The sequence below is a fragment of the Pantherophis guttatus genome, chromosome 3 (assembly GCF_059756535.1).
Source record: "Pantherophis guttatus breed Tessera chromosome 3, ASM5975653v1, whole genome shotgun sequence".
Lineage (NCBI taxonomy): Eukaryota > Metazoa > Chordata > Lepidosauria > Squamata > Colubridae > Pantherophis > Pantherophis guttatus.
In genome coordinates this window covers 56,910,894-56,928,358 of record NC_142065.1, presented here as the reverse complement: position 1 = coordinate 56,928,358, position 17,465 = coordinate 56,910,894, and the positions used below count along the sequence as shown (strand labels likewise).

The following is a 17,465-nucleotide window of genomic DNA, read 5'->3' as shown; positions in this document are numbered from 1 at the left end:
TTTCCACCCCAGACCACCCCAATGATGCCCTCGAAGTGATGTCCCAGTGTCTGGAGGCCGTGCGGGTCTGGATGGGGAGGAACAGGCTTCGGCTCAACCCTTCCAAGACCGAGTGGCTGTGGATGCCGGCGTCCTGGTATAGCCAGCTGGTGCCATCGCTGGCTATTGGGGGCGAGTCACTGACCCCCACAGAGGGGGCTCGCAACTTGGGCGTCCTCCTGGATACACGGCTGTCTTTAGAAGAGCATATGACGGCCGTGGCCAGGGGGGCTTTTTATCAGGTTCGCCTGATATGCCAGTTGCGCCCCTTTCTGGATCGGGACTCCTTGTGCACAGTCACTCATGCCTTGGTTACGTCACGCCTGGACTACTGTAACGCTCTCTACATGGGGCTCCCCCTGAGGAGCACCCGGAGGCTCCAGCTGGTGCAGAATGCGGCCGCGCGGGTGATTATGGGAGCGACGTGGTGCTCCCACGTAACACCTCTCCTGCGCGAGCTGCATTGGCTCCCGGTGGTCTTCCGGGTGCGCTTTAAGGTGTTGGTTCTCATCTTTAAAGCGCTCCATGGCTTAGGGCCAGGGTATTTGCAAGACCGCCTGCTGCTACCGATAACCTCCCACCGGCCAATACGCTCTCACAGAGAGGGCCTCCTCGGGGTGCCGTCGGTCAGGCAATGTCGGCTGGCGGCCCCCAGGGGGCGAGCCTTCTCTGTGGGGGCACCCGCCCTGTGGAATGAGCTGCCTCCTGGAATACGATTGATCCCGGACCTCCGGACCTTCCGTAAAGCCCTGAAGACGTTTTTATTTCATCAAGCCGGCCTAGCCTAAATGGTCTTTAATTGGGATTTTAAATTTTATGGAATTGGGGTTTTAAATTTGGGTAGCCAATGATTTAATTCTTTTAATTATCTTAACTTTTGCATTTGTATGTTTTTTAATTTTGGCTGTTCACCGCCCTGAGTCCCTTCTGGGAGAAGGGCGGTATACAAATTAAATAAATAAATAAATAAATAAATAAATAAATAAATAAATAAATAAATAAATAAATGTAGCTATTAAGATCTTCCAGACAATCAAAGTGCCAAGTCACAAAAATTATTTCTAATCCTTCTGGGAAACCAAAAATGTCTAATAATTTAAGTAACAACACTGGAGACAGAGGTAGAGGCATTCTTGGGTATGTAGTATCTAAGTAAAAAAAAAAAAATCCAAGTGGTAGCCTCAACTATGGAATTAAATCTCCACCTCATTTTAAGTGGGAGCAGAGTTCTGATTATCCAGCCGTGGCTGCGATCTTGCCTTTTTTGACCAGCTCCCTCTGGATGCACTGGGCAAAAGTGCATACAAAAACTACCCTACATCATCCTTTGACAAGTGATGGCCTAGCACATCTATTGACGGTCATCTAATACAATTACTTTTAACAATTCAACCGGAAGAATCTCCCAAAAGAACAAAAACAATATTAAAAATCCAGGTGGTAAGAAAACTAGTCCAGTAGTTTTAACTTAGAATAATACTGCATTCTTGACATGCTAGTTTACTAATAGCCAGAAGTAACCCCAGAGAAGCCAGAAAACAAGAAAATGGTAGCTGCAGTCAAAACTTCATTTCCCCTTAAATGTGCCCATAAAAATGATGGGGTTTCTATTGTATGATCTTAGTGCCATACTGACCACTCCTGTAGAGACTCCGGCTATTAGCTATAATTTTGATCTATGGAGCATTCAATTTGATGATCTTTAGATTAGATAAGAAACACCATAGCATATAAAATTTCTGAATGAACTGTTTGCTCCTGAGAGCCAAAAAACATGAGATAGATTAGTGGAAAAGAAAAACTTATGATAAAGATAATGCAAAAAAAAATAATAATTGAATGTTTATATGCCAAATCTTAATTTGATCCAATTGTTATGGTATTCTACATGGATATTTCAGTAGATACAGTATCTTTCATCAAATAAAAAGAAAGATCCAACTTTATTCTATTCTCATGTCTTGAGCTTCTGTTTTGGTAACTGTGAATGTTTGCTCATTCATATGAAGAACGGTACTACATAGTGACTGTGAAGGCTTGTCCACATCCTGTAATCTCTGGTTTTAATTCTAAAATCATATGAGCTCTAGGCAAGTCTTCACAGTTACAACTGTGTAGTACAGTTCTGCATTCTTTTTCAGGACAAGACAGGGTCAGATTAATATAATCTTTCAACTGGCTCATAGTGGAAGAAAAAAATGAAATATGAAGCAGAATTGAAAATATAAATCAATTTGGCAAAGATCTGTCTAAAAATATTAACAGAAACCAAAAGACAAGTCTGTGGCCTCTCGGATGGAATCAACCGATGACATGTCTGTATCCTGATCCCTTATCATTCAGCTCAGAAAGGCCATTAGAGAATGTGGTCTAATAGTACTTAAACTTATTGTGTTTGATTAACAACTACTACTTTTTTCACAATGTAACAAAGCACCTCTTGACAGCAGTTCAGTACAACGTAGGGAATACTTTCATTCTAAGTAAGTGCAATAGCCAACAGCTAACCTTCAGCCTTCTTCTTTGTAACAATCTACCAGAATTATTTATTATTGCTCAGGTCCCCAAATAACCATATGTCAAATTTTTAAAAAATGGATTGCTCAAGCTGAAGAAGTGATTAGCTAAGATCTTTTGGGTTAATATATTGTGGGTGCTTTCTTCCTCTGACAACCTCTCCCTGCAGCCCTCTTTGCAACGCCAGCTTGTGCTTATAATTATGCCAACATCGCTTTTGATTTAAGGACTCGGAGTCTTTGTCCTCACTATAAACAACCAGTAAATGTATGAACTGTGCAGCAAGAGAAAAATAAATAAAAGGACAACACATCAATATATGAATCAAAACCACATGACTAGATGAGCAGAGAGATTTGCAGAATGGCAGCAATCTGGAGGTTTCTCTTGCTTAGCTACTAGTGCAATACAAGCAGTCCAGTAAGCAAAAACCTGAATGGTGGGCTTAGGTTGACCCTAAGAATAATAAAGACTTGTGTCTGACTCACTTCCATAACTTCTTCTCTGTCCCTGAAACTGGAAATGCTTGCAGTACTAGATCACATTGTCATGAAAGATAACATTACCCATCTCAACTCTAAACATTCATCTCTTAGAAATAAGATTTCATGGGTAAGAATAGGTAAGTTTCTAGTTGAACAGTTGTCATTTCTAACATTTGACTTGCATTCAACATTGTATTAGAAATTCTTTCCTAATAAGTAACTCCATCACTTTATTTTATAAACTGGTGTTATGTATGAAGTAAATAAAATAAGACCTGTTTCTTTGAGGATTTTCCCAGCAAAGAATTCATATTTAATTTTCATATACCAATGGACAAGCTATTTGCCAAATACTAACAATCAGAGCACACTTCAGAATATCACAGAACTGCCATATTTACAAAGCCCAATGTTTGGCTAATAAGAGATGTAAGCAAATAACTACTATAAATGAATGGCATTAACAACAACTATTTATCTTAAGTCTGTTGCACATTTAGATATACTGCAAGTCATTGCCTGTACTCATAAAACTCTCCAAGAGGAATACCAATCTGAGTTGAGTAAAAGCCACTAGGAAAGAGCCAGATTCTTCTTACAAGGTAATTGGTCCGCATTTTTAAATCATTCAGAGATAGTAATAATCTCCTCAGGGTTGGATTTTTATATCCTATTAGTTATCCAGTTAGTTGAATTGCTCTTCATTAAAAGAAATTCTCAACTATGGTTTAAATTCCACAAAACAATCTGTGTCTCACTTATCCTGGAGGACATGAACAAAAAAGGTAGATGGAGATGAACTACGAAATTCAAACCTAACCTTTTTGGTATTCAATGTCATCATCTAAGGCTGACTCTCAAATTATGATTTTGGAAAATCCACCAGGTTCTTCCCTACCCCAAATTCCACACATTTACCAGCCAGATAGTCACTTGCCATTTCTTCACATGAGCTGATGGTCAGCTGGCAAAACCTTATTGCCACCTCAACCCACAACCCTCCATGTACCCTGATACTGAGGACCAGTATCCTCAGCTCTGCTTCCTCATACACAGTTGACTGTCAGCTGATAAGAAAACATCTGCTGCTTCAATCAACACAAAATAGACAGCAATATAAGATCTAACATTCAGAAATCTGAGAAATGTGAACGGGTCTTGATCGCGATTAACCAACTGTGATCAGCATATGCTGTGTGAAGTGGACCTGTGATCTTGCACAAATAATTTACTCATCTCTCAACTCTTCAGGCCCAGAGATTTGTACAGAAGGATATTCTTAAATTGGCAAATCCATGTTAAAATGCCATGAGTTACATAAAATAATTCAAGTTAATAAATCAATAAATACATCTAGATTAAATTTTTTGGAACAACTTCAGTTTCAACAGCCCTAAAATGCTTATGAAACTTCCAACACATTTTAAAGTGTTTCCATTTTCTCACACTCCAGCAAAGTAATTTCCTTTGAAATGTAAAGTAAGTGGTGACACAGCCTTTATTCAGATATGGAAATGAAATCATTAAGAACATTAGGATATTTTCCCTTCCTTTATGTAATCCAACATCTGGTTGGCATTTCCTAATCACAGGTGCAGGTTCAGTACAGTTCTTTTAAAGTTGGAATGTGCACAACTATGCAAAGTATTTACCCTATCCAGCTGTTCTTTCTCATGTCTGGAATCTAGAATGTTATTTTTACAATAATGTTTTTAAGGAAATTCTTTCATTTACACCTGATTTTATGATATGCAATTCTCGATACTGTTTTTTCCTGCAAAAGTTATTCTCAAGGCCTTGTTAAGCAGAAGTAATTCTGGCAAATGTAATAGTAATTCTCCTATGATGGTTTTGTCATGAAATATGCCCCAACTGTTGAGCCAAATTAAAAGTTATTCAGAGCTTCTCTTGCTTAAAAATCATACCTCTCAACTGTACTATAAACAGAATTTATGAAACAAATGTAAACAATTCTTAGTAACAAATTTGATTAGACAGAAAAAAGGTTTGTTATCAACAAATACATTAAAAAAATACATCCAATCAAGACTCACTGAAATCAAAGTTCAAAATCATGTCCTAAGTAACAACATCATGTCAAGCATTGAAAGGTCTTATTCTGTCCTATTCCATTCCATTTCATTCCATTCTATGCCAAAAATTTTTTAAAAAGAAGACGATGTAACGTAACCAAGGGCAACCCAGTCATTCAACTCCCAATCATTACAGACAATTGAGTATATTTAATCTCTGATTCAATACCTGGGGGAAAAGCCTGGTCTTCAAGGCCTTATAAAAGGCCAACAGGGTTGGAGCCATAGAAATCTTCAGGATTATCCAGAGGGCAAATGCTGTGACAGAGCAGGCATGCCTGCCAAAATCTACCAGATGACACTGTTTTATTAAGGAGACTCAGAGCATTCCTTGTAGAATGTGTAAAGTCAATTGGAGATAGGCAGTCTTGCAAGTAACCTATCCCTATGACATTAAGGACTTCATAGGTAACAACCAGCACCTTGAATCACACCAAGTAGCGACTGGAAATCAATTTAGCTGGTGAAAGATTGGGGTTACATGGCTGTACTACTGTGCATCCAGAACTATCTATACTGCTGCATTCTGGACCAGTTTCAGCTTCCAGAAGCTCTTCAAGGACCGCCCCATGTAGAAAGTGTTATGATAGTAGAACAGGAGGTGGCCATGATAATGGTTATGACAATAGAACAGGAAGTGAGTAATGCCTTATAATTCAGGAAATAATGCAATTAGTGCACATGATTGATTTATGTAGCCTCTTGGCCACAACTGCTACCTGCTTTTAAATAGGAGACAAAAGTCCAAATCGGGCAATGATGCCCTATCCAGAAGTAAAGATAGGTAAGCTGGTTCTTCTCCAACCTGACCCATATAACCTCCAGACATTGGGAAAGAACTTTGTCAGCATCATTTGGTCAGCCAGGGATAGAAATGTTAAGTGTCATCAACATACTGGTGGTATTTAACCTCATACTGATGGATAATCTCACCCAATGGCTTCATGTCGATGTTAGATAGAAGAGGAACGAGCACTGAGAGACTCCACAAGACAGAACTTTAGGGCTTGATAAATTTATTTATTAAATTTATACTCCACTGCAATCTAATAAATCTCAGATGCTTGCATAGCTAAAAACATCTACTGTATGATTATAGTGATGGTAAATAATATCATAAAATCCTCCAAGTAAAAGAATACAAGTGAAAAATAAAAAATAAAAGATGGTACAGTGCTTAAAGAGAATGATCTCTGAAATATCTCCATTTTTAATGTTAACAATGGAAGTCTATATAAATGTGATAAAAAGCTAGCCCGATTATGACCAATATTTAAGTCCAAATAAGTACACACAGGATTGCAGCTAAAATATGTATCCTGACTGAATAATGATGCTAACAGAAAAGAGAAAAAGCTATGATTTATGGGGTACTACCAAGTAGAAGAAATAAGAACAAGAAAATTAACTACCACAGTTCCTCTCTAAAAAAAACCCTCAGGTACTAGAGACATTGTCTTCATTTTATAAAGCTTACCTATGTTATTGTAAGGTTAAAATGAATTCAATTTATTTTTTAAGATGAATAACAATTCTGTGCTCAAAGGCATATAGATGGATAAAATTTATAGTAATTAAAAATAATTATAACAATACTAAACATATTCACTGGCTGTAATTTAATCTATCAGAAAATAGCTTTTTAAAAATAATTATAATTATTTATAATTGGCTTTAATATTTAAAATATATGAATTTATGAGCATATTAAATTATACCTATAAAGAAATTAAAGCTTGCCAATACAACAACATTTGACATCATCTTTTCCATGCATGTCTCTCTACCACATAAAAAATCATGATTTGTCACCTTTACTAAAAGGCCACTGCATTACTGCTGATGAACTGGAAACCAACCCCTTTTATTGGATTGCATCAGGGCTTACTACTTGTGAGTAACTGAGATGACATTCCATTTATGCATACCTCCCCATCTAGCCACGTGCTTTGTCCCCCTAGCTTCATTAATGTAGTGGACTCTGGCTCTCACTACAGTTACTACACGAACAAGACAGTAAAAACAACTAAAACACTTCATCTTTCTATCCATCAGAAGTTCCCCCCCTTAACAATGCACAATTTCCAGCTAATAAAGAGGTGCCGATTACCATTAGCTTATCTCACCAAAATGCCTCGCAGCACCATCAATACTACAGAGATAAATTATTAATTGTCCCAAGTAATTAAATTTATCAAATCCAAATAAATATTACTGGTATTTTATGTAACTGCTTTGAAGGCTCAGCTTCTGAAGGGACAGTATTGATCAAGCGAAGAAAGACAGATGTTTCCCCTGTTAGCAGCTGATGAGGTCTGGCTTTGCATTAATGTCAGAGGGAAGGCAGCTGACAAAGAGCCTCTGCAGAAGAGCAAACAGGCATCCCATCTAGCCATTTCATAGAGGGACAAGTCAAATATTGAGAAGGCACATTTAATACATACATATATTCAAGTGACCCCCTTCCCTTGTGCCTAACACAGGCAGAAATATACTTTTAGCTTGAATAGTCCTAGCCCGCACCCTCCTTTCCTGTGCTCAGAGAAAGCAAGCACCACAGTGGATTGTACCTCATTAATCAATGCTAAAAATGTGCTCGGTTGGCTAGTAAATATTTAAAAGCCAGTGAGGCTGGATGTGTGAATCAATGGGAATGAAAGCTCCCTCTCCCCCCATTTCTTTTTAATTGGTCTGACCACCAATTTGTCTACAAGATCCTAGTTAGCAGGTAACAAGTAAAACTACCAGCTGGAAGCCTTTCTTGGTGGAAGGGGTCCAGCTGTGAACTAAACAATTGTACCTCAGCATTCCCCAGTGTGCTCCATGGAACTGAGATTGCTAAGAACTTTCTTTCATCCTACTGTTTTTCCCTCATTATCAAAGACTTAGCAGGTTAGAATCCAGCCCTCTTGTCGCATGTCATACAAGAGATCCAATGATGCAACATTGAAACAGAAACAACCCCCCCCCAACATACTTTTCCTCTGATAATCTTTTCAGAAAGGTGGTGGAGAATCTCCTGACAATATACATTTACACACAGGAAATCATGTCTTAATAAAAAGATAAATAATAAAAAAATTATGAACTCCTAACATGAAGCAATTGCATGTTTTCATTCTAGTTTGAGCTGATACTAATAAGAATCAAAGGAACGCCATTTAAAAAGTATCTCTAGCTTTGAAAAGATTTTAAGTAAATTTTGCATTTAAAAAAAAAATGACCAAAGTTGGCACACAGGCATCTGGAAGTTATATAAAACATTTTACAAAACGGCTGCTATATCTTACTATCGCAAAGAGAAATAAAAGACAAAGTGCCTAAAGGGAAAATGTAAGTACTCTACACAGGAATAGCACCCAAATTTTGTCTTTTAACAATCAAAGGCAGCAGTTAAATTTTAATTAGAAATTGGCTGCAGCTAAAAGTACTCATATCTCTTCAAATTTCTTTAGGCAGCACATTTCCACCACAAATAAAATGTCTGCATTATAATATCACTGTCGCCCTGGAAGTGAGACTAGCATGCATTTCTCCAAAACAGAAGTTCCTTGACAGGTGTAATTTCACCAAATCTGAATTAAGGTCTGCACATAAGAAATATTTCAATATCTGTGCTGATCTTACTAGGGGAGTGTTCTGCTAGAGTGCACCATAGTTGTATAAAATATGCTGTGTTTTATAGTAAATATACCTATTAATTTCTATGATCATCATGAGCCCAAAAAGTAGAAAACACGATGGAGGGGCAGGAAGCCTAGGCGGTTTTTAAAAATGTTCCTCCTTCTTAAGAAACACACCTCATGCTGATTTCTCTACTGCATTAAATGGAAAGATGGAATATGAATTTAAAGAGGATTTAATCCAGACAATTAACAAATCCCCCCAATTGTTCTCCAGAGCTTCCATATCTATCTACCTTTGAATGTGTTCCACTCTACATTATTTCTAAATCTTGCCAGTCAGATAAAGCCTAAGAGCAATGTTTTTCAATGTTGGCAACTTTAAGATATGTGGACTTCTTCACTTCATAGAAACTTTTCTGTTAGAAAACCAACAATATTGTTTCAAAATTCTAAGCAGGCCCAAAGTTGACTGTAAATGAATTTACCAGAAAGTTGTAACCAAATTAGGATAACAAAATGTTAGTTTCAATTTCAGTTCAGAAGGAGAACCTTATTAGTAAATGTCCTAAGATTGCCATCCACTTGGACTAATCAATCCTTGCAACATTATACACTGATCATGAGAAGTGAAGGCATCCCAGGGGTGAAATGCTCCTGGTTCGGACCGGATCGCCTGATCCGGTAGCGATGGAGGTGGGTGGTTCAGAGAACCGGTAGCAAAAATCCCTGCCCCCCCCCATTGCCCAGCTGAGACGAGCAATCATCAGAGGCTTTTTTTAATTTTTAAAAGCATTTTTTCTACAACCTCTTTGGCCAAAAAAAATGCTTTTAAAAGTAAAAAAAAGCCTCTGATGATCGCATGGCTCAGCTGGGATCATCAGAGGCTTTTAAAAGCATTTTTTCTACAACCTCTTCAGCCGAAGAAGTTACAGAAAAAGTGTTTTTAAAGGGAAAAAAGCCTCTGTCGATCAGGCAAGTCAGCTGGGATCGTCAGAGGCTTTAAATAAAAAAGAAAGCCTCTGCCGATCAGGCAAGTCAGCTGGGATCGTCAGAGGCTTTAAAAGCATTTTTTACAACCTCTTCATCCGAAGAGGTTGTAGAAAAAATGGTTTTAAAAGTAAAAAAAAAAAAAGTTGGCCACGCCCACTCAGTCATATTAACCCTCCAAACCACGCCCACAGAACCGGTAGTAACAAATTTTACATTTCACCACTGAGGCATCCCATGACATCTAAATTAGGCTACATATATGAACCGTGGTAGGCGGTTCATGATGTTGTGACACATGCAATGTCACTTGCTTCCTCTTGTTGAATGCCCATTGTGAGAGGGGAAAGCTGTTGGCTTTACCTGAACCCCAGATATATTAGGCTGATCCTTCTTAGCTCACATATTTTTAATTTATTTTTAATGCACAATTTCTTTTTTTTTCTTTAAATGTTTGTCTAATAGTGTTTTATTTTTTGTAAAATTTCCTTTTTTTGAGCTTGCATTTTAACTTTCTGATTAAAATAATATTAAAAAAATAACAGATCATTGAGTCTAATATTCATATTCATAGCAATTCTTGATATGTTGTGAACTCTTATGACTCCAAAACTAAACCAGATCCTTTTACCTTCTGCAACAGCAAACAATTTGGCCACACACAAATAGCATTCCAAATCATGATTAAGAATTGCTCTGATTAATCTCATTTTAAATATTAAATTCCATATATTTCCCAACCTTACATTTGAAAACAAATCATACACAACCGCCCTTAAAGCTTTGGAAACATAGCCCACAACAAAGCTATACCCTTGACAACTCCACCGTGAAGTTAAGGGGAGGAGTTACGCCACTTCGAAAATGGTGCTCACTTCCAAAATCAGACCACGTGGCCTAAGGATGAAGCAGTTTGTTCTTCTTCCCTAATGTGATCTTCAGAACTTCCAGATATGTAGCAAAAGGTAAGTGAGTGACTGGTGATGGGGTGGGCGGCCGAGAAGGGGAGGAGTATTTGGCATCCAGCTGGCAAAGCAGGCCCAAAGCCTAAGAAGACTCCAAGAGGCGAGAAGCAGAGCATGGAGTTCCTCAGGGAATGGGGGACGCCTTGAAAGGCTCAGGGCAGGGACTGAGCTAGGCCTCCCAGAGGCTTCCCTGGGGCCCCTGAAGTACTCTTGCTCCACTTTATGACCACACTGGGGAGAAAGGGATGGGGTTCATTAAGTGAGGTGATCAGATGGGTACTTCACCTGACAGCTGTGCAATTTATGACTATAATGGCCAAGCTTCATTACCCTTGTCGAGGATTACCTGTACTACTGATTTTCTACAGTGCAACAGCCTGCAATGGGAGGGGGAGCACAAAAAGGTTATTTAAAGCCCCTAAGATTTAATAGACCCATTTCATCACTTAAGAAGCCCTCAAAAGCATTAATTATGTCATGAAGTAGCACTCCAAGAAAAAAATAAATAAACTAAATTACATCTCTTGACACACACACACCCCAAATTACTTACCTGCACTTAAGAGGAAAGAGACAGGTTCAAAAGTTACAAGGTCTATATTCCAAAAATTAGTTGAAGCTATTTTACTACAGTATTGCAGTTCATGCTCCACTAATTCATTAACAGGAAAGGAACAAGAAATGAAAAAGGGGAAGCAGGTACCCCTTTAGATCCGAAAAACTAGCACATTAACTTACCCTTTGACTCCTCAGCGTAACACCAGCAGACTTGAAATCTGGAAACTTGATGCCAGCTGTTTCAGGGACAGCCTAAAACAGAAAGACAATTCAAGGTAAAGTGTGACGGTAAGGCAAAAACCAGAGTTTCTTCCTATAAAAACACCTGTCAGAGATAAATTTGAAGTCAGATGAAAATCCTTCCGAGAATAATTGGAAGGATGTGATGGATAGGACTATTCATTTACCATACTGCTTCTAAGCCTATCTACTATTCTAAATATAATTGAAATTGTAATAGTATGGCTTTAGTACATTAAGATAACAGCAATCTTCAGTATCTAATACAAGTATAGTATCTATACATAGTACCTATTCAAAATTATTCACAGCAAGGCAGAATGAGATATAACAATGAAATCTGATTATATTCAGTTCATTCAAATAGTGATACATGGTATCTATGTAGTTCCAACTACATTTCTACACTATATTTACTTCTGAATTTGATAGTGATGTTAGACATTCATTCCTTAAATATTTAATAAATGTTCCTCAAAAACATTAGAAATGAAAGTGAGAATGATGCATACAACTAATAGAAGTATTCCTTATGATGCATAAACAGAAATATCCCTTAACAAAAGCTCAAAATATGTGAACTCTTGGACTTGGATCAAGTATCATACTTAGGTATACTAGTGCTTATTCCCACATAAATGTATCTAGAATTGGCTTTTCAACAAGATAAAGCAGATACATTTCACTGCAGAATTCTCTCACATAGACTAAAACTAAGCCCTATGGAGCTGTCTAGCTGTGACATTATGAACCTAACACTTTTTGGACTGCATCAGTAGAAAGAAAATATAATTGGAAAGTGTGATATACTTTCTTAGTAGAATTAGAATCATGTAACAAAACAAACATGCAGCATGCTTAAAAATTAACAGAAGAAACTATTTTTTATTGAATTGAATCGGAAAATTATTTTTAGAATGACTATTACAGATATTTTCATAAAATAGGATATATTTTTCCAAAAATATTTTACTTGTGTGGGATGCTTTCTTTAATTGCTCTTTCTTTAATATGCCCTTTCTTTACTTGCTCAAAACTAGCCAACATCTACCAGATAAGGCAAAACATCTGAATCCATCCCTAAGGGGTTTTGTTTATATTAAAGACAGCACTATTCCTATAAACTAAAATCCACCAGGTCTCTCATTAACCAGGCCTTTAAAAGTCATATCTGGGCCCAAAGATCTTCAAATATTATTTATTTAGGGAATTAAATATATTATTTCAAAATGTTTTGATTTGGGCATCTTATCTTTTTACTTCCATTCCTAACTAGAAGACTCGTTGTCAAATCCCATATCAACCTTCATGGTAAAACTTTTTGCCTCATTCCTATGATTATTTTTTCATAGTTTCCCGAGCAAATAATAACTCAAAAGTGTGATGAACATGATTGTGTAAACTAAGAAAAATATGCATGACATCTGTTATACAGGAAAGCATGAATTTTCCAACCTCCAGAAAACCAGTATCTACATCTGTGTTATCCTGTTACCATTTAATTTCTGAATTATTTGCACCAAACATTCAACTTAATCTTTGCTCTCTCCTTATGCTTTATACTCAACTCATCATTCCTCACATTTTTCACAAAAATATTTCTCTTCTAGCCATATATTCCCCATAATAAGTTAAAAATATAATTTATTTGCTGTTTAAACACTGCAGACTCACAAATATTTCAATGTCATAAATTTTTACATAAGTAAATTATAATTTTAAAAATATATGTGGGTGGGGGTGAATCCCTAACACAGAAAAATAAATTCAACGGAAGAGGGTCTATCACAGATTCTTTTTTATTCTGAAATTCTACATCTGCTAAGATAGCCATGGAATTTTCATCATTGAGATATATCCAGGCTTTCATGTATATCAAATATGATTTTTAAAGCTACAAAATAGGGATATATTCAGTTCATTTGCTAACCATCTAGATTATATCTTTACCATCTTTAATGTTACCATCTTTAATTCTACTCTGACATAATGGGGCATTCCAACAAACTAGGGTCCAAATATTAATAATGGTGGTAAATACTCTTGTCTTTGCAAACCTTTTTCTTCAGCCTACGCCAGGACCATGATCCTTAAGCCACATTTTGTCTTTAATTTCTGTATGTGGAAACTATGCCATTTAACTATCTTCTATTGATCAGAACTAGAACTAGAAACTAGATCTAGAAACTAAATCTATAGCCAAAACCTTTATAAAATAAACCTTTATTTTGAACTTCAGAAGTGATAAAAAAGAAACTGCAGAGCTTCTACTGCAAAAAGTGCACAAGATAAGAGTGCACAATCACATTGCTCATTCACATTTTAACAAACGATGACTTCTTGGAAAAACCCTATTACATCTGAATGGAATCAGAAAGAAAAATATGGTGCTGTTTCAATGGGCTGATGGATCTTATCCACTTTCTTCACAGCTGGGTGATCCAATTTTTTTTACTTAGAAACTGCTCAACGGTATTAAGGACAGAAAAGCTATCAAATACTACAGACTTGCTTATTGGAAAAAGAAAGACAATCCCCGCCTCCACAAACCCTCATAGCTAACTAGAAAATGGAGGTGATCTAGAAACGTCATATACGTTTCTTCAGAAGAAAAACTATTATCAGCTCTTGATCTTTTTTTTACTCCTTCTGAACACCTGTCTTAGAAGGTGTGTGAACTATGCATGAGTTGGTTCATATATTTGCCAAAATCAAGTAACCACTGAAGACACATCCAATGGTCAAGGGAATGAAACACACAAGAGATTTTCCTGATATCATGTTCCGACATTCTTACTTCGTATCTGGACAAAACCTATGCTACTAAACACATCCAATTCAATTTACTCAAGCTGCAAGCAAAGAAAAACCTCATTTTCTATGCAGAAAACCTGCCTCAGTAACAGCAAACCAATTATTCTGTCCTTGCTGAATACTGGAGAGTAGCTAAATGAATCCCTTTTAATACCTGAACCTGTATCAGTAGGCCAAAATATGTTAGTGTTAATTAATTAAATTTCACACCCAGGACAATTTGCAGTCAAAGCCAACACAATGCATTATAAAAATAACAAATATCAAATCACCTGCCATGCATGTTAGATCCTGTATACTAAGCACTGTGGAGCATCTAAACTTCTTTTTTAAAAGCCCTGATTTTGGGTTTGAGATAATCTCAGAATAGTTTTAGGGTAATTCTTACTATTTTCCCCTCAACAATTTTCCACTGAATCCATAACCAAACTATAGGGCAAGTTCACCCCCTCCCCACTGCACAACCTGCTTTTGCCACATCAGAGCAATTAAATAAGTTGCTGTACCTCACATGCAAGCATGAGCTGTAAAAGCTTCAACCTCAATTGACTCTTTGGTAAATGACTTCCCTTTGTTAAGATGATGCTGATACAGCCCTCAATTCAAATTGTTAGTTAAAATGCAATTTAAAAAGAAAAAAGAAAAAGCAGTTTCCTGCTACAGTTGATAATTTACTCCTAATGGACTCTGTCATGGTTGAAACAGCACTTTTGCCACAACATAAACTGCCTTTAGGAAACCTGAGGTGTTTACTTCCATGCAGACATAAGGACCCCAGGCAATACTGTGGGAAGCAGCCAGATATACCTAAAGCAAGTTGAATGGCTACTTAATTCTACATGTACTAGAATAGAATAGCCTGTCTAGTCAGGGATTGATGACTAAGAAGCAAAGAGAAACTGAAGCCACAGATTTCAAATTTTCGAGACCTTAAATCTTAGTCTACCCTATGGATTTACAGATACAAAGCCAGTCTTGCTCACACAAAATAATGCATTTTCATATGAAATTTGTGCTGAGGTCCCATCTTAATCACTGAAAGGAAGAATATTTTCCAAATTATATGGCACATTGCCATTCCACACTATTTAAAAAAAACCTAACCACCATTTTAAGATTATAAGTGAGATATTCAAGAGTGATAGGTAAAAAGTGTTAAGCAGGCACTCAAGGTCAAAGTTATTCAATCTTGTTATATATGTTGATGGCAGCAAGATTACGTTATACACAAAAATGGAAGGACACTTTGATCCCCACAATGGAAGAATGGTTGCAAAAATTGATGGAGTTAGCAGAGATGGCTAAACTGACTGCTTTGATTAAAGACAAAAACACAATTACTTTTGTTTCTACTTGGAAATTGTTTCTGGACTTTGTGCTTCAGGTGGAAAAAAATTAAACTTTGATTTTCGGTTTTACTGATTAGATTTGTTGATATAGAAATAGCTAGTTTATACTACTATGTAAAAGTAAAAAATTGAGGTTTGATGTCTTATTTTCTTATTTTACTGCACCAAAGGGAATCGGGAGGCAATGCCTTTTCTTTCTTTTTCCTTCTTTTTTGCACGTTCCTTCCCCATTCCCTCCCCTATTTTTCCTACTGTTTGTTTTTGTATTTTTTGTATTTTATATTATAAATAAAAAAAGAACAAATCTTCTGGATTTCCTACTTTTATCATGCACATTTTAAGAGAAATCATCTTTAAAAGTACATTAAGGTCGAGATTTAATATTAAGTTTAAGGATGTAATTAATTTTATATTAATATTAAATGGATCTTTTTCTTTCCTTTTGTTAAATTAGCTTTTTTCCATTTTTTATGTTTAGTTTATTTGAATTACTATAATGTTTTTTCTCTCTGCATAATCACTACTTATTTATATGAGTTGGTGCCTTGCCTATATTTCAATATTAACTTATTTAAAAGAAATGTTTGTATTTATGTAAAATATGTTATGCGTGTTTATTACTTTAAAAGAAAATACATTCCAATGTTAAACAGGCATTTGTATATTAATTTTTGGAAACAGGAAAGGAAGAAACTGAAATCAATGATCAAATGCAATTGTAAATAGACTGCTCCATCCAACTTTAGTATTCACACTTACAGCTTAAAATTGACATTTTTCACTGACCATGTTTGTTGTGCAGAATGACACAGTGGAGAGCTACTTCCTGACTGTGTATTCACAATGCCCCTTGAGAGGGTTTGTCTTAAGCCCACTTTATCTCTTTTCCAGCCTAGCAATTTCAGTTCCTTTCCTCCCATCCTAACCGGGGCCATACTGCAGCTTCCTGTATGACTGCTTCAAGAGATATTAAGGTCTGAAAAGAAACAAAATAAATCGCCCAAGCAAAACTTATACAGACAACTAACCATTCCTGGCACTGAAATAGTAAGAAAGCATCATAAGAAAATGAGCAAGGAAAGTATAAGATGTTTACAGGTTTCTCGGTCTCCTTTTTCTGTGGCAGCTTTTTCTTAGGTGCCTTGCGCTCTGCACGTCTTTGTTCAGTGGTTGTGTCAGCAGCTGTAATGAGTTTTTGCAAATCTTGTGTCCGCTTCTCCCTCTCTTTCTTCCTAGCTTCAATTTTCCGCAACTCCTGGATTAGATATTCTTCTTCTGCCACCTACAAATGAAAAAGAGGTAATGCAGCAGGATTACATGATGAGTAAAGCTATATTGGAGAGCCACCTAATGGCAACAATTTTATATCTAGATTAGGATCCCCTGTCCTATGATTTTCCATGGAATATGTGTCTGTCTGTCTCTTAGTCAGTCAGTCAATCAAGCTAGCTAGATATATGCTGCCACAATAAAAAAACATGACTATGAGCAAACATGTTAAAATTTCTTAATCCATTTTTTTATCTTCAGTAAGCATTCTATCAGGATCCACAACTCATGCCCTTGTTGTAGTATGTAAACTATCTTAATTGTTGCTACATTTTCAGATCCACCCTCCTTGTTGCATCATATAGTCTATCAAACATTTACTGCAAATCATTCAAGTTTCTAGCCAACATGGCATTCTGTACATAGAAAAGTATTACACATGCACACACACTGAAACCTCCAAGCAACATACCTCTATCATCATGAAAAGCACTCCTTATACTTTTTCCATAAATATACTGAA

At 36.7% G+C, this 17,465-nt stretch overlaps 1 protein-coding gene across 1 annotated transcript in view; it reads right to left on the bottom strand.

Moving 5' to 3' along the window:
- The window catches only part of DMAP1 (DNA methyltransferase 1 associated protein 1), a 45,605-nt gene that overhangs the window by 16,294 nt on the left and 11,846 nt on the right, over positions 1-17,465 (bottom strand). Inside the window, exons 8-9 of the mRNA XM_034414907.3 lie at positions 16,770-16,955; positions 11,451-11,522 (exon numbers count right to left, since the gene is read on the bottom strand). Of these exons, the coding sequence (XP_034270798.1) occupies positions 11,451-11,522; positions 16,770-16,955 (258 nt within the window). The remainder of the gene's footprint in view (positions 1-11,450; positions 11,523-16,769; positions 16,956-17,465) is intronic.